The sequence below is a fragment of the Dicentrarchus labrax genome, unplaced genomic scaffold (genome assembly GCF_905237075.1).
Source record: "Dicentrarchus labrax unplaced genomic scaffold, dlabrax2021, whole genome shotgun sequence".
NCBI lineage: Eukaryota > Metazoa > Chordata > Actinopteri > Moronidae > Dicentrarchus > Dicentrarchus labrax.
Window position 1 is genome coordinate 11,035,614 of NW_026136723.1, and position 21,811 is coordinate 11,057,424.

The window sequence follows — 21,811 nt, forward strand, 5'->3', positions numbered from 1 at the left end:
TATGTTGTGATGGCCCCAGCACCCATTGCCTTGGTCCTATAAATATATATATATAGTGTGTGTGTGTGTGTGTGTGCATGCAGGTGTGTTGCTATGATTTAAGATTATTAGTTATTGAAGCCTGTTTTACACTAAAACACATATAAGCCACTGCATTCATGCACTTCATAAGTGACTGATAGTAACTTCTCACTAAAAACGTTTTATTGTTGCCAATCGTGGTGTGCATCTACCTTCTTTGTTGTGTCCACAGTGTATACCACAGCTGCTCTTCCTGTCTTCGGTTCATTCTAATTTTATGCCTTTAGTACTCTAAATGTATAAATACAAAAACATACAATTACATACATACAAACTTCAGAAGAGGACATCTTTTGTAATGTACCCTGTGGATCACAGAAAAAGTTTAAGTAAATTCACTGCCACACAGGCACGAATGTGTCTGAGCAGCCATGAGTTTATTATTGCGGATAAGTCGCTTTTCCTAAATGAGTATTACGAGCTACCCCTTGGAGGAAAAATGACATCTGGCAATGAACCAGTTGAAAAAATCATCTGTGGCTGAACCTAATTGCTGACCCCTACTTTAAAGCACTTTTATTTTACCTTTATGACAAAATATCAGTTTATGTGACATTAAACTGCCCTCTGAATCAGTCAATTTCCCTGAGACGCTTGTGGTGACGGCTGGGAGTTCATAGATCATAAAAGCTTGCATGCAGCTACAGCAGCATATAGCACACCTAGCCAAAACTAATTCAATTTTAAATACATCACCACTTAATCTATGCTATGCATGCTCATTTAGGCCTATGACTATCAAAAATATCCATTGCTCTTGTGTTTTTATGTTTTGTTTTCACAGCAGGGCAGAGGTGTATCAGAATCAGAAATATTTGATTGCCATGAGCCAGCAATCAGTCATAACGTACAAATATGGGGACACAAAAAACAGAATCTTGAATGGCTTAAGAACTCAGAAGATTAGAGCATGTCATTTTAGTGTATAGCCCAAAAACATAAATTGTCTTAGAGGGTTATCAGTACACATCTCTGTCTTCAAACATAAATCATATAATAGCATAAATTACATGCTGTTTGTGGCTGCTGTAGATGCGTATCTATTTCCTATACTAACATGTGGTAAAATCTGTGTGCCTATGTACATGTTTTTCCATTTCTTTCGAATGTAGTCCAGAGCTTCTGGAGAACGTAGATTTCCCGGGAAACAGACACAACATTCTTTACTCTTATGACATAGAACATTGTCAACAGCTGTGGACCCAGCATCCCCAGTGCCACTTCTTTACCTTTGTACAGTGAGGGTGATGACAACTGATGCATAACTAGTAATACACACTGAAATAAGAGGATCATTTTGTAAGAAAAAAAAAAGTCAGTATCAGAATAACAGATATTAAATCATATCTAACGTTTATATGATATGTATTATTTTGGTCTTATTTCTCAGTTATTTCTGCAAATGTGATGACCAAATTTCCACATTTTTTGAAGGTTTCAAGTTAAAAGGGCCACCATACTACTACTCGGCCTGTGAAAACAGTTGATTTCTTATGTGGTATTGGAGGGAGGTTTTTTTTAACTTTGAAAAAATAACCCCCGATAAAGTCATCAGCAGCTCAACTTAGTCGTGTTACAAAGTGGAAGTGGGGGTTTGAAAGAAGTGGACATTTACAAGGCAAGCGTGGTCTAAATCTGCAACTACACTGCTAGATTCCACTTAATCCTACACACTGGCCTAGTTTGAGCTTAAATCCTTTACAATTATTTGCAGAAATATTGTAATATTGTATTATCTACCTTAAACTGTATAGGTTAACTACAAGCTGGGAGACTATCACAGCTCAGTCACCTACACTGGCAACTGTTCATACTCACAACAGTTTGAGTCTATAATTAACAGGGTGGAGAGATGTAGATACAAGTACCACCCTAACTTCTGCTGGACAATGACGACTAAGGTAAAGGAAAAGGCTGGTTTAATGATTCTCCCACAAAATACAAATAACAGTTTGACAGAGGAACACAGAAAGTCATCGTAAATGTGGTAGCACTCATCACAGTTTTCTGCTGGTTGTTTTGCATGATTTTCCACAGTTTTGTCTGTTTATTAACAGTGTGCCAGACAGAAGTTTTTTCCAAAAACTCATATCCCAGGACATTCTCAGGACAGAGAATCTGTCTGTTGCCTCTCCTGAACTCTGTTAAGCTCTGTCCGCTGCTCATACACAATGCACCTCTCTTATGCCAGGTAGTGTCTGAATGTATATTTTGATTACGGCAGTCAGTAGTAGAAGCAGCAATTTTTAATGCACAAACTGTGAAAATACAGTACACAGAATTTTTGAACTTGCTATCTCAGAAGGAGCATAATTTATCTAACTTTTCTTTGCTACTCACACCAAACCAATAGGAAGAAGTATACAACCTTTACTTAAGTAAAAAATACTAATATTGTACTATATAAGTACTCTGCTACAAATAAAGGTCCTGAAATTAAATTGAAGTAAAAAATATGTAAGTATAATCAAGAAAATGTGCTTGACGTATTAAAAGTAAAAGTACTCATTGCAGAAAAATGTCCCCTGTGACTGTTATGCTGTTATGTATTATATCATTATATTATTATTGCATGTATGAATGTAAAAGCAGGATCTGGCTGTTGTAGTTTGTTGAAGTGGAGCTAATTTTCATTTCATTTGTGTTGGACTGCAGCTAATGATTATTTTCATTCACATTAAATGGAAACTGCAGTTCAATACTGGACCAATATCAAAAAGTTGTTGATAACCATTAGTCACTTAGACACAAAATCATGGGAAAATATGGTTCTGATTGAATCAGCCTTTTTCCCCCTATTAATTGATTAATTGTTTGGTTTGTAAAAATTCAGAAAACAGTGAGAAATATCCATGACAGTTACCCATCATAACACCGAAAATCCTCAAAACTGGAACAATTTAATGTTTTTGCATAGAAATCTGGATTTGATTTGGAAATGGAATTACTTAAACAATTGTCAAAGTAGTTTTGAAGAATTGATTCATCGACAAACTGATTCAGCTGTACTTGTACATAGGCAGCAAATGACATTACACACATTAAATCCAATAAATGTTTCAGCACTAATACATGGAGGAGTTTATTTACACGTCAGAGGATAAATCTCTCTCACTGTCTGATTTCAGACACTTTTTTTTCTCTCACCTCTGCCTCCTCCCTGCATTGAACCCTCCTCTTTTCCTCCTCAGCTTGAACCACAACGCTGGTCTATTCTGTACACCCATGCCCCACATACACACTCACAAATGCACACACACATACGCACTTCCCTCCTTTCTCTCTCGTTCCCTTCCCTCCTTCCTCTCTTCTCCCTCCAGCCTCCCCTCCCCCGTGGGAAACCCAGTGCAGTGTAACTGTGGTTGTCCTTCCTGGAAGCTGTGGTGGTGACTCTGGCTCCTCCACTCAGAGGCTAGAATAGTGCCAGCCAGCCTGTGTGTGTGTGTGTGTGTGTGTGTGTGTGTGTGTGTCTGTGTCTGTGTGTGTGTGTGTGAGAGAGAGAGAGAGAGAGAGAGAGAGAGAGAGAGAGAGAGAGAGTGTGTTTGTGTGTTGTCTGACTGCCTGTGTGTGTGTATGCATGCACCCTCCACAAACATTCCACCACCATACCGTCCGTCCGACCGCCGGCCGGCCTCGCACGAGAGCCACGCCGCCACCGCGGTTCAGTCCTGACGCCAGCCCAGAAGACTCACATTACACACACAAGACGTGTGTGCACACAACACCACATAAACAAAACACTAGGCAAGGCACAAACACACACACACACACACACACACACACACACACACACACACACACACACAGGGCAGCGAGCACATGAGACTGGCTTAAGCACACACTAGCACACTCACTCGAATAAACAATATGCACTTTGCGGAACACACACATTTTTGGACCGCAGGCCACAGACATTGCATCCTGAAGTAGATCAAAGCGTTCTCCAGCAGTAAACACACACAAGGCTCTTCTCTGCTCTCTCATCCCCGCGGAGCCGTTTTGGTGAAGCACGGCACAATTATGCTGATCTTCTTGAGAAACAACTCGTTGCAACTGTCATTCATCATTGTCCGGGGGGGGATTCTTCTGCACCCTCTACGTGCTGGCCTGCTCTCTGTGATTCACACTCTTTCTCCTCCTGTCCTTTTAAACCTTCACAGTCCTTCTCATCTCCCCTTAACCCTGTCTCCTGCCTCCTTCCCACCCTGTTATTGAACGTCTACGCCGAATCAGTCACCCAACCACAGCTCTTAAGATCTTTTTCTTTGTTTTCCCCTCTCTCAGTCTCTCCATCCTCCCTCTCGCCCTCTTCTTTACTGTCTGTCCATTGTTGAGGAGACAGTGGCGCAGACAAACAGGGAGAGAAGATATCCGCTGGTGTACCACAAGATTGGAGAGAAAGAATGGCAGAAAGACAGCAGAGGAGAGGAAGATACATAGACTGATATGAGGGTAAAGTTAATTACAGGGGACTGCCAATTAGAGGGCAAAGTGATGGGTCTGTTTGCCTCGCCGCGGCATCCCAAAAACATCACCAGCTCCCACCATGTTTATCCTCTGCAGCCACAAGACCACAGCTCCCATCAGCCATCACTGGAGACAGCTTAGATACCAAGGGGGTTACGGCTGGGGAACATACAAGCAATGTTTGCAGACATGGCTAATATGGATAAGTGGCTAACTTGTAGCTTTCAACCATTCCTTTGCCGTTTGTATCGATGGCAGATAATTTGTAGTTGCAAGTACATGTTGCCATGCAGTCAGAAAAAACACACATAAACATGAAAAAGGTAAAGGCACTTAGTCTTTATAGAGATTTTTGTCGAACATTCATCAGAATTGGAAAAAGTAATCAAATGTATAAATGTTTTGGAAAACAAAAACAAATATCACAGTTAAAATTCAGTAAAAACTCAACGTCACTCTGTTGAGCGTTATATATATGGCTCTGTTGGACACTGTGTATGTGTGTATTTGTCAAGCAAGATCATGAATTTATTTAAATCTTCTATTCCTTCACATTCCTTCATTAATCCATTATATATGATTGTTTGTGATTATCTGAAACCTCACCCACAGACTGATATGGCTTTTAAAGTCCCTCAAAAGCAGAGACAATCATCAAAGGTTCAATACTTCTTTCTCCAAAGGTATCATATTTGCTACATGGTGCACATGGGAGCTCCATGTGCACTGTACAGAGTTCATTTGGAAAACAAAACCAGAGTCGACCCTCAGAAAGCTCCGATCTCAGTCCCCCATCCCTGGGCCGACTTGGCTGATGCGCTCAAGCCCCTGCGCTGCGCTGCTGAAGACCCCAGAGGTGCGAATGGCCTGAAAGAAACTTGCGGTGGGGCAGAATTTGATGAAGTAGAAGAGGAGGAGGTAGAAGGAGAGGAAGAAGAAGGGGGGAGGAGAGGCGAGGCCCTAGTGGCGCTGTGAGGAGACGGCTGGGTCGGTCTGGAGGGGCCAAGGGCTGGGGACGCTGCAAGGGAGGGCACCCTGTGGACGGTTGCCAGGGCTGTAGGCGCAAGGAGCGGTGGTGCGCCCTGCTGGCACCCGGCCAGCGGGGCGAGGCGAAGGGAGGCGGGTGGCGGGTAGCTCCCCAGCAGGGCCAGATCCCTTCGCCCACTGGGGAAAGGAGATGAGGAGGAAGCCTGTGAGGTGGGGGAGATCTGAGGGAAAGATGCCCATGGCCATGGAGGAAAGGGCAGGGCGGAGGCCGGGGGTGACTGTAGGAGGAGAGGGTCTAGCTCACTTGCGCAGTGGGAAAGGTGGGAGACCAGACGGGCTCCTATAGGGTCCGGGGACTCCCCATCAAGGGAGCTGAGGTACCGCACCACCTCCCCAACACACTCTCTAAAGCCCAGGGTCCTGTAGTCAACTGCCAGAGCCCTCGCATCAAAGTAACCTGGGAGATCAAAAGGAGAGTTTTGTCATAATGTGAATAATAGTAATAGAATGCAGTCAGTCATGAACAACTTATGTTTTATCTCTTGTCCAAAAAAGAGGACAATAAATAATGACATTTACTTATTTACTTTATTATTTATTTAGATGTTTTCCATCAATATTCTAAGGGCTTTTTGTGTCTGTGCTCCACACACACGGAAGACAAGCGGAAAAAACTAGAAAGCATTTTTTTTTTGCGAGCAACAAACTCACAAGTCTCACCTTTTCCTCCCATGGCATGCAGGAGTTTAAGGTGGTCCACAGTCATCTGCAGGATCTCTGCTTTCTCCAGCTTAGACGAACCCTGCAAGGAAAATGAGCCATATTTACTTAAACTGGTTTTACTTCTGTCATTGACATAGTGGTTTTAATTGATATTAATATTATTATTATAATAAATAATAATAATAGAGGTATAGTTGCATTAGCGAGCAGTTACCTGTTTCTCAAAAGCACTTGGCACCAGCCTCCTGAGCTCCGACAGGCTGTGGTTGATCCGGTCTCTGCGCCTCTTCTCTATGATCTACAAGAAGAGCAGAGGGACAGTCAAGGCCAACCATAACGACAGGACTAAAAAGATTAAGATCCAAGGCTATAATCCACTCACCCCTCTTCTCTTCTTTCGGGCAAGAATCTGTGAGGCGCTGCCAGGAGACATGGACCCGGTGACTGGGCTGTACCATGGAAACAGGGAGAGAGAAAGAAGGAGATGGGGGGATGACATTGGCACAGAGAGAAACATGGTGACTTTGATTCTCCTGCATATTGTTATTATTACTCTCCTTAATATGACACAGAGGCAGGATGGCACATCAGCTCCCTTCAATCTAATTTGTTTTTTGGGCACAGAAAGGCATAGGAGTACCCGGGAGAGGAGGGAAGATGAGATTGTTTTTGGTTTAATGCGTTTCTGGACATTAGTCTCAGTGAAATGACATGCTGTTCTTCTTTCCATCTGAGCAAAAGCACTTTTAGAAAGATGATTATATAGCCTCGGGGCGATGCTTTCGCTCGCATGGGGCTTCAACATGCAGCATGGGATCAGAGCTCCTCTGAGCACAGTCACTCAATATGGATTGTGTTTGTTTGTGAACTCTCATCTTACAGGCCTAAAAGAGCCTGACAGCTTGGAGTTCCCTTCAAACTCCCCCACCAGAGACTTATTGAGTTTCTATTAGATTTTAACATGAAGGCTGCCAATTTAGCTGTGTGTTTTTGTTTAGGTTTATGTTTGATGGGGCTGACTTGAAAAGACTGCGATGTCTTCTGTTTGCGTGTCACATGGCAATTGGATTTATCCAAACCGTCTTTAGTGTTATTGGCTTGCTCAGTGCTTGTGACGTATCCCCTATTAAAGTGAATGTATTTCTGTGTAATGTAGATGCACTGATACACATACAGTAATACAGTAATTCATACACTGTATTGAATACTCTTTTAATGCTCTCTCTTAATACACATTCTCTGTAATTCCAGCTCAAGAAATTGACTAATTCACATAAAAAGCAATATAGTAAAATTATTTGTAAAGAGTGTTTGTTAGTCAAGCGTTATTTTACTGCTCATCAGACATTTTGCACACCACTGAATCACATTATATATAATTAAGCCTGGCATTGTAGGTTTGCATTTAAAGGTTCAAAGGATTTCTTTCTTTCAAATAAAAAGTATTTCAGTTTGTAGTTTATGTTATAGCTTTGTAGTTTGCATCGTATCCCTTATGTAACTACATATAACTATATGCATATGATGAACAATCTATTATGAATCTATATTATATCAAGTTTCCTGCATAAAATATTGAACAATAATACAATAAAGTTGAAAAGAATAAGTACATTGTACTGAATAAACTTTCAGTATTTCAGTATTTTTGAAAGTGAATGAAATCCCTCAAATAAAGTGAAATGTTTGTATAATAAAAAAAAGTATTATAGAATAATTTAATATTATTCATTCACATGCAGTGTGTCTCAAAGGTTCCAACAAAACGCTACAAAATCCACAGCACATTTAATGTGTGTTGTCTCTCTCGGTTGCTTTCAAGTTAATTTGACAGTTCAGTTACTGTTTTATACAACATCAACTGGAAAGGATTAAAAACATAATATTGCTAAATCACAACAACAACAATAATAATAATTTGAATTTATAAATTAACCTAAAAATATTGCATGATTCAATTGTGAATCTTGACTTAAGACTTTTTAAATGTTTTTGAGCTTAAATATTTATTTTTTTCAAATGACACACTGTCACAAAATGTTGCTCGTCACTTTAATCCCTGTCTCTATGCCTCAGACATGACAGGCCTTACATCATTTTTAACCTACACTTATTCTAATGCATGTCATGCATGAATGACTGTTATACGCCTATTTGCTCACACAGGCAAGTAAAAGGAGCAAACATGACACAGTTTCACTGATTTGCAATATATTTCAATGAATAAGGGAGATTTGCTGCCAGAGGCCTGAAGTTAAACTTAATACTTACAGCTAAGGTTTGCTGGAAGGTGTGTCAACACTTTCTAGAGAGGTGCAAATTACTTTTAAAAAATGTTTGTTTAAGCTGAATGCAGAAAATGCCTAAGAGTAGGTATCTTTTTTTCCCCTTTATAAACAAAATCTGCTACTGAGACTTAAAAATGGAAACTTTTCCTGTCGTCTTTAAACTTGTCTGCAATTCTGTTTATGAATGCGTGAAAATGCTTGTAAAGCCCGCAGTTGAGTGCCAAATATGTTTAGAGCAAATTTGCCTTCAGCTGCTAATTGCAGCAGTACACCATGTCATTTTCCTTTAAAGTGTGATTGGAGGGCATGTGTTACAACCTCAGGTGTGATTGGCGGATGCTCACCAAAAGCTGTCTTCTTGTCCCACGTCAATAAACTCGTCTGTGTCCGAGTCTGGGGAGCTGTAGTCGTGAGGTCTCTTCATGTCTCTGCTTCTTCCTCTCTGGCTGGACTGACTGATGGATGGATAGATGATGGCCTGCTGGAGCCTGTTGTCGGCCACTCTCGCTGCTGTAGATCGTCTCCCCTCTGGACGGAGCGCTCACCCTGTGTGCCCCTCACTCTGTTTCTCTTGCGCTGTTACTTATAAAAGCCTTGTTGTCCTTAGTTACTTCTTGTCAATTGTGTTTGTTTTGTTGTTTCTTCATGTGTCTTCTGTCCTATCCTCTGTGAGTCAGCAGTGCCACTTGATCGACCCCCAAGGGCCCATGGCAACTAAGAAAATTCACAAGCTGCTTTAGTCTTTTACTCTATCACTGGCATCCAATCATAGTCTCTCACTCTCTCTCCCTCGCTGTTATTTCTCTCTTGGCTCCCTCTCTCTGTCACAGCCACCCAATGACAAAATAGGACTTTGGCAGTTGGGGCAGGGTTGCCAGTTTTGGCTCCCCCGCCTCTTCTCCCTGTCCCTCCTCCCTCCCTTTAATCTGGCCTTCCCCAGCTTCCCTCCCTCCCCACCACCCCGGCCCCATCTTTCCACCCCTTTGCTCAGTCATCCTCAGTCAATTAGCCTCCAATCTCGTCCTGCTCTCCTTCCTTCCCTCTTTCTATCCTCCTTTCTTTCTCTTTTTGGCTCCTTTAATTATACTGCTTTGTAGAACAATGGCAGCGGGAGGGAGGGAAGGAGAGAGGTGAGGAGTGTGGGAATGATGGACTGTGAAAACACTCCATCATCTACAGAGTGTGTGACAGTGCGTAAAGCTTGACTCTCACACAATCATGCAGGTGACTGGAAGAATGGAGTTATTGAAGTACTTCTTGTGAGTAAGTGTGAAAGACAGACGGCAGAGAGAGAAAGCTTTACTGCAGTGATAAAAATGACCTCTAGGCAGCTGTCAGTGACCAGCAAATATGAAGAAAAATCAAAATATAGGGCGCAGTTTTTCCCCCATTATCCTTACTTCTTCCTAACAATACATCATATTGCTTTATTCCTGCTTACTAAAGTGTAAAATCATTTATACCAATTTCCCAACCGGTCAGGGATACCACCACAGCCCTATCAGATAAGGAAAAGGCTTCACCACCTGCCATACTCCAACTCTGTTCTTCTAAAATTATCATTATTATATTAGTGCTTATTGTTAAAATATTTTTCACATACAAATAAATTGTCTTGGTATATGTTGAAATAGCCGGCCAACGGCAGGCTTATACACACCAAAATACTACACTATTTTATTCTTTATTTTATACTACACTAATACTGTGGAAATACTACACTATTTAGAATGAAAATACTTAAACTATAAGACCACTTGAATGTAATTAAAATTAAGTTTAGCCTTTTCTGTAATATATTTATATCAATATCAGCCTAGTAAATAGTCACACTCATGCACACACTGATTATTTGCACTTTGCGTATATAAAAGTGGAATAACAATAACTGATTGTATTATTGGGAATACATGTGCCTCCTGTGTTAACTCTACAAAGAGGGTCACCCTACGACTGTAGTTGTACCAACACTGGTTTAAAGTATGGACAGCTATACAAGTGCATTTGTTATGACTGCATTGCTCATGATCAAAAACTAGAGAGTTGACAACTTTGCTAACACAGCCAAAAATCTATCAAGTGCAAGAACACAAGACATAACAAGCCAGCTAATATGACTTACTAATTCAACCGTAAGAAGGCCAGCTCAGTATTGGTCCTTTTATTTCACAAAGTCTCACCAATGACTAAAAATCAGTCTGAGATGTACTCTCGTTTCTTGCTCAGCCACTCTCTCCTTTTCTCTTCTTAGCTCCTTCCCTCGTCTTCTTAGGTCTCTTTACTTTTGCCGTCACTGACGTCCGAAGCTACTGAGTCCGGTTACATTGCCTGCTCGCACGTCTCTGGTTCTGGTGCTGGTATACGTCAGAAAAAGACCTACACACTGGTCATTTTGAAAAACCTATATACTGGAAATTGCAGATTGCAACCAACTAGCCTCACCCTCCCTTCCAAGCAGTAACTATGGTGGCTGTTGGGTTACATGGCAGTTCAACATGGCGGACTGCTCCCTCTGTTGATAAAAAGGCTCTAAGGTAACAGACGTTTCTAATTTTCAGGGGTTTTTTTTACCAATACATATGAATATTATATTACATTCTGCCAATAAATCCTCCTAATGTTACACACCGGACCATTTCCTTCCAAATATTTTGAAATCTGTTTTGTGTGTATGTCAGTGTGTGCAGAGATGAGGGCAGGTACTGAGGGGTCAAGAGAGGAATCAGCTCAGTGAGTGTCTGAACATCTGGGCTCTTCACTGGACAAGATAGCGCTCTCTGTACGCTCACACACACACACAAACGCACTCACACACACAGTTGCTTGCAGCACTTAGCGCTTGGTTCCGCTGCCACCGTGGGAAGATTGCTGGTACAGATTGCCATGGAAACACGAAGACCAGGCACCCGTTGTTAGGAGCGATGCCTGACTGACCCAGCAGTGTGTGCATATGTGTGTGTGAAAGACGGAGCGGGGCCAAGTGGCATGCCCCCTTCCACACAATGCCCAGCTGAGTGTGTGTCTTCCTGCCTGGCAGACTGGAAGGGTGTGTTAGTTTAAACATACGACAATGCATGAGTCATCTTTGTGTATGTTTTTTGAACGAGAAAAGTCTCTTTTTTGTACTTTGTTTAGTCCTGTAAGTTGCTATGAGTTCTTTGTAAATAAAATCAAGCATATTTTGATTTATTTTATTTATTTCTCTTATTCCAGATGTTTCTTTTTCTTTGCTTCTTTTGAGATGATGTGCTTTTTAACAGCCTTGTTTATCTCACTTGCATTAGATCTAGCTGAGCCCTGCCCGTCTTCATTTTATTATATCATACGTGTAAAGTAATAAACTAACTTAAAACATGTGCATGTGCGTGTGTTTGTAATACCCAAGTGTCAGTAATCAGCGTGACCATCACCAGGGGGGATTATGGTGTGGTGAGTATGAGTCAGGACTAACAGAAAAGAGAAATCCCTCCCCCCAAACAAACCCCCCCTGTCTACATATCCTTTCATTACCAATCATTCCTTAATTCAGATCTGGATCTAATTCCAGCATCAGAAAACATGGAATAAAGAGTCTGAAAGAAAAGAGACGTCTATGAAGTCAGGCTTCAGTTTCAGTTCTCTGTTGTTATTTTTATCACCAACCCACCCTTCTCTTCAAAGAATAACTTTCTTCTCTGTATCGCCAGTCTTTTTTTTATTTATTTAATGAAATCACTCTGTTCACTCATCGTTTTTGGACGGCCACACCTCCCAGTTGTTCCAGGATGAGGCAAGTTGCATGAAAAACACGCATGAAGTGGAAAGTAATTAAGAAGATGAATGAATAAATAAATAAGTTAATTATGAAAATGGTTTCATGGTGGGGGTGTGTGAAGGGAGGGTGATGGAGAGAAACATAAGAGAGAGAGAGTTGGCACTGGATGGTGGGATGGAATTCTGGGAGATTTCTGGCGATCTTGGTCGGCCACTTCAAGTCCTCTCCCTCCCATCCCTCCAAACCACAACAAGGCAACGTCCCTTATTGAAATTAACAAGCTCATACTTTTACAATTTGCACACACACGCACACATGCGCAACTGGAATATGAACGTGTGAACGCTTAGGGACATACACACACGCAGGCCATGAGCTGATTCATACAAGCACACACACACACATGCAACTCCTTCACACGAATGTGGACAGTGCATACCCACAATTTATAACGCACAAACACTCAGCTGCAATTATTGTTTCTGATGCATGACTATTGCTATTGTTTGAAAGTCTGTGAGATGGAACCAGTTCAGCAGGATATTTTGTTTGTGACTTTTTTCTCTGAATTCATGTCAAACTGAATAACTGATCAGATACAGTATGTCTCACTGCATGGTTGACTTTGATTATTTGTGCTCTGTTTTTCAGCAGCAGAAAACCAACTTTCAGCAAATAATTTTTTTCCTAAAATGTAGATACTCCAGTGTTAAAAGACAAAAGAGTTCATCCCGGTGATTGAGAAAAATAAGTAAACTCGCAGGAAACCATTAAACATAAAAAAGACTCAGCGTGTTGAGTGCATTTTATTTATCACAAAAGTGCAACATTTCAAACAGTAGTGTTTTCAATATCATACCATATTCATTTTTAAAGGTGCTCTATTGAATTTTCTTGTAAACAAACATAAGTTACGTTTACATTCAGTACAACGCATTGTGTGGTCTAAAAAACTAGTCGAGTGCATTTGAAGTATTTTAAATCAAGCTTTATTTTTACATCCATGTTTGGATGTCTTGCAGTCTTTACTGGACCATTGCAACATATCTTGCCGTGTTACCGCCACCTGTAGATCAGTGGTATAGTGCGACAACATTTGTAGGAATGTTTAGAATTTTAATCACATGCATGTGCGTGTTGCCTCCTAGAAAAACAGCTCCATAGCCATACTAGTAACCCCACAAAGAACCTTTAAGGCAATACAAGGGTAAGGCAAGTTTATTTGTATCGCACCTTTAAACAACAAGGCAATTTAAAGTGATTTGACTAAGATATAAAAATACATTACTTAAAGATATAAAACAACAAGACACAGCAATATAAAATACGCATGAATACGATTTAAAACATTAAAATTAAATAGAAGGTAAAAAAAATTAAAATGTAACTTTTTCATGAAAGAAGAAAAGCAGCATTGTTTTAAGATTATTGACAATATAAAATTTTTACAGGGTTTTTTTTGCCTCAGATGTAGGAGAATTTTATCAACACACAAAGTACAGAATAATCTTTCAGTTTATTAGAAAACTTAAATATATGATGATACATTGTTTTCACTGGACAGCGACAACGCGCAGCTAAAAAACCAGTACATGAGAATTTAAAACAAAAACAGAAAAAAAAATCGTAGACTGTTTTTTGTAACTGTGAAACACTTATAGTAACTATTACACTATAGTTATGTTTTACTTAGTTATATTAAAAGGTTCTAAATGTAATTCGCGGAAATCGGTGGCCATTAAGTGAACTGCAGTCAGCATGCTGTTGCTCGAGCTCTGTCCGTAGGCGCGAGCGAACATCATCCTGGGCATGGTCAAGCTAGCTATGTTAGCTAACTAGCAATTTGTCCACGTTAGCAAGCAGGCTTACGCTAGCTAGCTAAAAGCACAATATTACAATGTATTTCAGATACTTTGCAGAAATGTTAGCTTGGAGTTTGGACTGTGTGCTGGATTAACATACAGCTCCACAACACCAACCAACAAGATAACCTGCCAATAGCTAACCAGTCAATTAATTCATCCCTGGAAGTCTGGATAAATGAGGAGCTCTCATGTCGTCCATCTTTACACATGTCGATGGGATGAATGAGCTGACGTTATCCGCTCAACACAGTCTTTTGCTACGTTAACTAGCTAGCATTCGTACACGTTAGCAAGCAAAGGTCAACTAGCTAAAACCACAATATCACAATATATTTTACCTGCTTAGCTTTGACGTTGGACTTTGTGTTGGACTGAAAGTTGGGGAAGGTCTTTTAAGTTACGTTACAACCTGTTAAAAAATGCTTAACAGTCTTACATATTGAAAAGAGCTAAGTATGGTATTGGTGTAAATATGTCTTTTAAGTAATAAGGTTCCTAAGGCATCCTGGTAGCTCACCATATAAAGCAGGCACAAGGTTGAGTCCTTACCGCAACGGCCCGGGTTGGATTCCAACTTGTGGCCCTTTGGTGCACATCATTCCCTCCCTCTCTCCCACCTGTCTCTCTTCAACTGTATCTGTCCATTAAAGGCAAAAAGAATGAAAAAATAATATTATAGATAAATATCAAGGCACCCCAAAAGAACTCCTCATATGTAATAAAAAAGCATTAGTCAAAATTAAATGTTTGTTCACTGTCTAGAGCCCCTGCAGATAATATATGAAAGGCCAATTGTGGTCAAAGGAGCCCTGCATGGTGCTTTATACAAGTGCTATTGACATACACCCAAAAAAATCAGTTGATTTCTTATTGGTATGAGGCCTTTATAGCAGTCAGCCTGTGGCTGGGCGCTCAGTCACTGGGGTCAAGATTGGATTGGCATGGGAACTGGCACTGGAGTAGCTTGGCACTACTGCAGGCTGGACCCATGAGGGAATTATCTGCCCTTCAGACACATAAGGAATGCCTGGGACCTGTGGCACCGTCTGTCTGGCCGTCTCCACGATTCACTCGGAATAACTTGGATATACGAGGCATTCCTGGGAACCCCAGGTCTGTTCCTATAGGGTGCTTCAAAAGAGCTGCATTGTTTTTTTAATGGTTTGATTGAGCTGATATGAGGTGTGAATAAACCTCCAGAGAAATGGGGTTAGACACAGTCAGTATATATGTTTGAGATAGTGGCTGCTGTGATTTGAGGTGTCAAGAGGGCAGGAGGGCTGCAGTGATGGGTCATGCTGCCTGTCAGAGAGCGAGAGACATAGAGAGAGAGTGTCCTCCCTCCTCATCCGGCTCCCCTACACACAGATAAATAAAGGGGCTAAAAGCCGAAGAGAAGAAGCAGAAAGGAACTTTTGTGGCTTCCGAGTGGGGTCCCTTTCATGGCGGTTCCCACAGTACTAGGCCCGTGATGACATTCACCATGTTTCACACACACACATACACACACACACACACACGCTGATGGGCCCTGTGACTGCGGTGACTTTCGCTGGTGCCGGGCCCCAGACGGGACGGCGAGGGCCCCGAGAGCCACAGGCAGCCATTGTGCTGTCGCCGCGGAAACCAGCCTCTTTATGTCAGACATGTTTTTCTGTTTGTTTTCTTTTTTATGTCTTTAATGTGGGCAAGGGGGAATGTTTCCCTTCTCATCTCCTCCCCTCCCTCCTCACTGCTCTGCGTTATTTCCCCCCAATAGCCATCTTCCTCCTCCTCCCACCAATCTATCCACATTTGTTTCTCCTCTTTTCCTCCCCTCCTGCTCTTCTACTCCCTTCCTCCCTTATTTTGTCTCCCCCACTTTCCCCCTGGAGATCGTCATTTGTAAAGCTCTTTGCTTGGACAGCCCATATCTTTGTCATGGTGTTGCGGCCTCCCTCTCACTCAGCCCCTTTTTATCTATACTTCATGAGGTTTTGGCACAAACTGGCACTTTTTCTCCCTCCTGCTCTGAAAAAAAAACAAACAATGCGCACAACTCTAAAACAACAAAACCTATCCCCAAAAGAATTCTGCCTTTCCCACGCTAAGCCAATTTTCCTCACAAGATTAAACAAACTCCCAATAACAAAATGAAAGAAAAGGGGAGGAGGGGCTAAAAGAAAATCTGGTTATGATTCCAGTCTCCAAAAAAGCCAAGAGAGGATGCCCCAGAATTCTCCAATGAGAAAAACAAACCTGAAAAAAGCCAACTGTTACTATTTTTAAGTGCTGAAAGAATGTCGTTCGGTGCCATGACTCAAAGGCACGCCGGCCCTCGTCCGTAATCAGTTCATTCTGACTGCACTCCACCGCCACATCACACACAGGACGCAATCTTTTATGAGCCGCAGAGAAAGAGGAGGAGGAAAAGGGGAAAGTGAAAAATGAAAGAGTTCAGGGCTAATCCACTGTGTCCCCTCAGCCATGCATGCGACTGTGCCTCATTTGATGACTGAGGGGGTTTAGGACTAAGCTAATATTAGCCACTGTAAAACTAGTTTTGCTCCAGCCTCTTGACTTGGAAGCTGACTATCATTCAAGTTTATGGAGGAGACTAATTTTTATTGCGTAGACTCATGTGATGCTTAATTCCTCTATCAGCTTTCTATTTTTGTCAGTCTAAAGAAATCCGTGCAGTGTAGGAACTTGCAATTCTGAAAGGAAAGCAAACTGTACATGACAACAATGTATTTGAAAAAACACATGCATCTGTTCCCCATTCAGCTTGAAACTGAGAGATGTGGATTAATTGGATACCAGGTTGGTTCAGGAGAAGCGCTCACAGAGTCGTAAACCGAGGAGGTGGTCGTCCATCCCTGTTAAACGCTGCCCCAGACACCCTTGGCTGCTGCTCTCTGACAGCCTCTCACTTTCCCAAATCCCTCTTATAACTTTACACCTCAGATTACGGCCTTATCAGGGAGGCATCCAGCCGACACCTCGTTCCGAGGAGCAGGCATAAGCCCCTAAAAACCAGCATAAAAACTTGCCGCCACCGCACTGTGGGGTAATTTTTAGCGTTCCCAGAAGGGGGATTACAGTGAGTGTGCAGGGAAATAAAGGAAGAATTTGATGGGGGAAGGATGAAGGCAATGACGACCATCATTTTCATGTCCTGAGGGAGTTGGTGCAACTTTTATTGGTCTTGATTGAGGCTTTTATAATTAAAAATGACTAGAACTAGAAATTATGGATGTACTGAACACTGAATCTGGATTCTGTCTGCATTCTTTTTTACTGTCACCACACTAAGTCTGCGTTGTTCATTAAAACTAATTGATTGGATCAGTTCTGCTGATCTATAAACTTAAATACTGTGTATTAGTGAAAGAGTCATATGGCTCTGTCCCAGTGGTTCCCATTCTTTTTTGTGTGACATACCCGACTGCCCACTTATGAATGGATTATAAAGTGAATATTATTAAACACTATTAATTGCATTAAAATGGTCATTGCTAAATTTAAAAAAAATACAATTTAATTGACAATGTTTAGGTTAGCTAGATAAGAATGACTTTAAGCCAAGTATTTCAACTGTTCTCCCTTGACTTTTAACTAACTGTATTCATTATTTTTATACATCCATTTTAACTGTAATTTTTATTTTTAACTATTTCTACTTTCTGCTTGAGTTCAACTTCTCTGCTTGCTTGCCAGCTATTTTCACACACTCAGTTGTGTAGCATGTTACAACTGATCTTCATGGGCAGTTCTCTGCGTGTTGTAAATATATTACAGCTCTTTATCACACCTATTTATATTCCTGTTTTTCTTCTATTTTACTTCTTAACTCAAACATGTGGATATATATTTTATATCACAAGTAGTTGAGTTTAGTTGATTTAGTTAAGAGTCTTTCTTGGACCCGCTGCCAACTTAGGAAGTACCCCTGGGTTACAAGAACCACTGTTTGGGAAAAATACACCAGATCATATGTGATGCTAATTGTGTTCATTGAATGCCACGACACAACTTCCCAGGCCACAACTTAAATTTTTTATGTAAACGCAATGCTGTCATTTTTTTTACATCAAACAAACACAAGACAATGTCATGACAAAGCTCCCAGCACAGAGATATATGGACGTAGACAGACAGACAGACAGACATGAAAGCGCTTACACATATTCAGAAAAGCACACACCACAGATGTTCATGCAAAACTGGCTCTCTGAAAGGCATACTTGTGTAGTGAACTAATTCTATACACCCTGCATGTAGCTCATGCACAAACACACGCTGTCTTTCTCAGACATGAAAACTTGCTTGAGGTCAATGCTTGAGGACGACTAGCTAACTGTATATAGTACAGGAGGCTTTGATCTTTGGACTTGGCTGTGGCAAAGACAGCCAGCCAGCGCTGAGGCCCTGCGCTACCGGAAGCTTGTGGTCTGGGAGGGCTCCATTTACTACTCTGTTCTGGTGCTAAATATACAATAATAAAAAGGCTGGCAGTTTTATTTCAGACTGTGATACATTTCCTCTCCAGCGAGGGAAGAAAGGACAGCAAAAGACAGACGTCTCCAGATCACCGAAGAACATTAAGTGATAATTACAGAGAGAGATAGACAAAAAGAGAGGGACGAGGTTTCCCCCTCTCGCTTTTCTCTTCCTCTTCCTCTGCCACCACAGAGGAGAGTGGCGTCTCCAAACTAAAGAGGGGCGCCCGCTGTATTAGACTCCCAATGATTGGCCATGATTGCATTATCTGATCCCATGAGGGATAAAAGGACAGCAACACACACACACACACACACACACACACACACACACACACACACACACACACACACACACACACCACATGCCTGTATTTCATTGCTCAATGTTGACTGCCTCCTCAGAAGTCAAACATGGCTTTTTTTTTTAAACATCTTTAGACATGTAGCCATAAAAGAAAATATGATTCAAATTCAAACATTGTCTTTATCTGTTTCAAGTCAGTTTTCTGAAACACACAAGCATGTGCACACATACACACACTCACACTCCTCTATGTACTCGACTTCACCACCAGTCCACCGCACTCCTCTCAAAGCTCTTTGATCCCCGGTCGAGGGTCCTCTCCGCGGTGCCTCTGTCTGAATTCCAGAGATTCTGGGATAATTCAAACGTTTCACGGCACATACTTGGTCCCCCCAGGAGACAGCGGCGGAGATGGAAAATGCCACCACGGTCTCTCTCCCTCCATTGTCCCTACTCTTTAATCAGGCCCTCTCTGTGGCTCGCGCTGCCACCGTGGTGTGTTGTCTCAGCCTGGGAAAATGCCGGCCTAAGTGGCTGTTATGTGCTGAGGCGCAGACCACAGGGACCCAGAGGGGTGCTGCTGGAGCCCTCTGTGCCAGCCGTGGGTCTCACAGTGGCTAACACACACAATGAGTGAGGTCCCAAATCTGGATGCAGCCTTACATAACAGCCATCGCTACGTCTATTTGCTTTTTAGACTGGGCTTCAATCAGTAAATCATACACCATTATAATCATAGGCGTAAGCCAAAACCCAATCATAAATCATGAATATTATTTGTTCCTAAGGGGTTGCTGGGTGTAAACTAGCATTAAACTGCCACACAGATAGGGCAGTATTGTACAAACTCCAGTATGATTGCTTGGCTGTGAAACGTCTGTGGAGAGGGAGTTTCCTGCCCTTATGTCAACAAAGGACCAAAACAAAGGCCCTGTGTTTCCCTGAGTCAGAGCGAGAAGAAGGTCAGCAACCAGAAGCTACGTCAGAGTTCAACCCGTTTCAGCGTTTGCGTTGGGATAGACTTGTGTTAGGGCTGGGCAGCTGGGTCAGCCGGCGGTTGGCCTGCCTGCAGCCGGACACAACGCTCCATCAGGTCAAGTTTACAAGGACTGACTCAAACCCTGCTGGTTTATACTAGTTTATATTTAGTGCTTATAAGCGTGAATAGAGTTTTTATGAGGTGCCATAAATTTCATTTTCAAAAGAGGGTGAGTATGGAGGCTCATGTACGCCTACCCTGTGGTTTCCCCAGGCCACCACGAAGCCTTTGTATTCGCCCTGTTTGCCATGGGAAAATATCTGAAACAAATAAGTCGCTTGGTCGGCACCCATCAGTGTAAAAACACTTCTAAGAGCTGTGGATTGTGCTGAGAGGGTGTGGCGCAGCGCTGAAGGAACTACTTGTTTACTCTTGCTATGTCCGAAAATAAAAAAAGGAATTATTTTCTCTCCGAACTGGAAGGCAAATAAACAAGTATTCTTGAGCAGACAACGTGGGCAGGCGTCAGCCGCCTGCTGTTGTGCAGCGGCATGATGGACTTGGTATGAGAAGGAGGGTGACACTTTGACGTTCTTCCCCACAACATCATCACCATCATCATCGTCGTCGTCACTATCAATGAGTTTCTGCAATGGAAAGAGGCAGACACAACTCGAACTTCATAGAAGTTAAGAGTAAAGACAACATTTTACTTTTAAAAACACATAATTACCATCATGTATCCAACAGGGATTAAGAAACTTGGATATTTTTGACTAATTAATGATAAAAAGATTTTGCTCTGAAGTGAAAAAAGCCAGGCAAGAACTAATATAATCTGAGCAAGTCTGATTAATATTCTTTTTTATCACATCATGAATTATAGCGGTATTTTATATTTCTTTCCTCTGAATGTCAGTATGATCAATTGAAGGTTTTTTGAAGTGTCCTGTTGGACTTATTTTAGAGATCTACAACGGTACCACTATAGGTTGTTTTTTTGATCACAGCTGATCACATCAGGTACGTAATGCATATTGTTTAAACTTTCTTTTAATTCAATTAATTTGTTTCTGTGTCTCGCGACTACCAGCTGAGCAACAGCCACCCCAGTGGACAATATCCACATAGTATGAGACAGGCCTAACCATCCTGTAGCAAATGAAGGCTGGCACCATGATGTTTTTTTTACACTGAAAACTTACTGAGCTAGAGTCCTATGCTAACATTTATTTCAAACTTAATGTCATTAATTTGGTGGGGTAAGATGGGGTAAGGCGATCCAATACTATTACAAATACCATGATCTAGTGTGAGCAGCGACACAGTGAGTAATGTAACTAGCATTACATGGGTAGGTTGTGGGTGGGTAAAGCAGCTGCTGTGCATCCAACATGCAGAGAGGATGAGTAAACATGAAAGTAAGTGAAACGTCTGTGGCCACGTCATTTCACATTACTGGATATAACAGGTTAGAGTTATGTGGCTCGGTCCAATCCACTTTGTTTGTTTGTTTCCCATTTTCAGAGCCAGATTTTTACCTTTTTTTTTTTTTTTTTAAGGAAATATTCACTGAATTTGGAAAAAAAAAGTGTATTGGATTAGAATTGCAATACCTAGAATTGCTTAAACCCACGTTTCATCTGAATCTGCAAAGTAACTAGTAACTGTAGTTATCACATAAATGTATTACTATTACCCTCTCATAGAAGAAAAAGGGAATACTGAAGTAAACAGTACTTTAATAATTGTATTTAGTTCATTTCCACCACTGTTCCTCTCTCCCGCCCAGTAATAAGGCACTATACAAACATGCTGGTCACTGAACCCACATTGAAGTTTACAGTACAGTTTCAGAGGCCATCCGGGGTACGCCCCC

At 41.6% G+C, this 21,811-nt stretch overlaps 1 protein-coding gene across 1 annotated transcript; it reads right to left on the reverse strand.

Annotated features, from left to right (window-relative positions):
- Nucleotides 1-4,867: 4,867 nt before the first annotated feature.
- Nucleotides 4,868-9,449, reverse strand: heyl (hes related family bHLH transcription factor with YRPW motif like). The gene is made up of 5 exons (XM_051390507.1): nt 8,891-9,449; nt 6,641-6,707; nt 6,473-6,556; nt 6,256-6,337; nt 4,868-5,992 (listed from the first exon to the last, which is right to left on the reverse strand). Exons 1-5 carry the CDS (start codon nt 8,968-8,970, stop codon nt 5,316-5,318), a joined length of 990 nt encoding a protein of 329 aa, XP_051246467.1. The 5' UTR covers nt 8,971-9,449; the 3' UTR covers nt 4,868-5,315.
- Nucleotides 9,450-21,811: the final 12,362 nt, after the last annotated feature.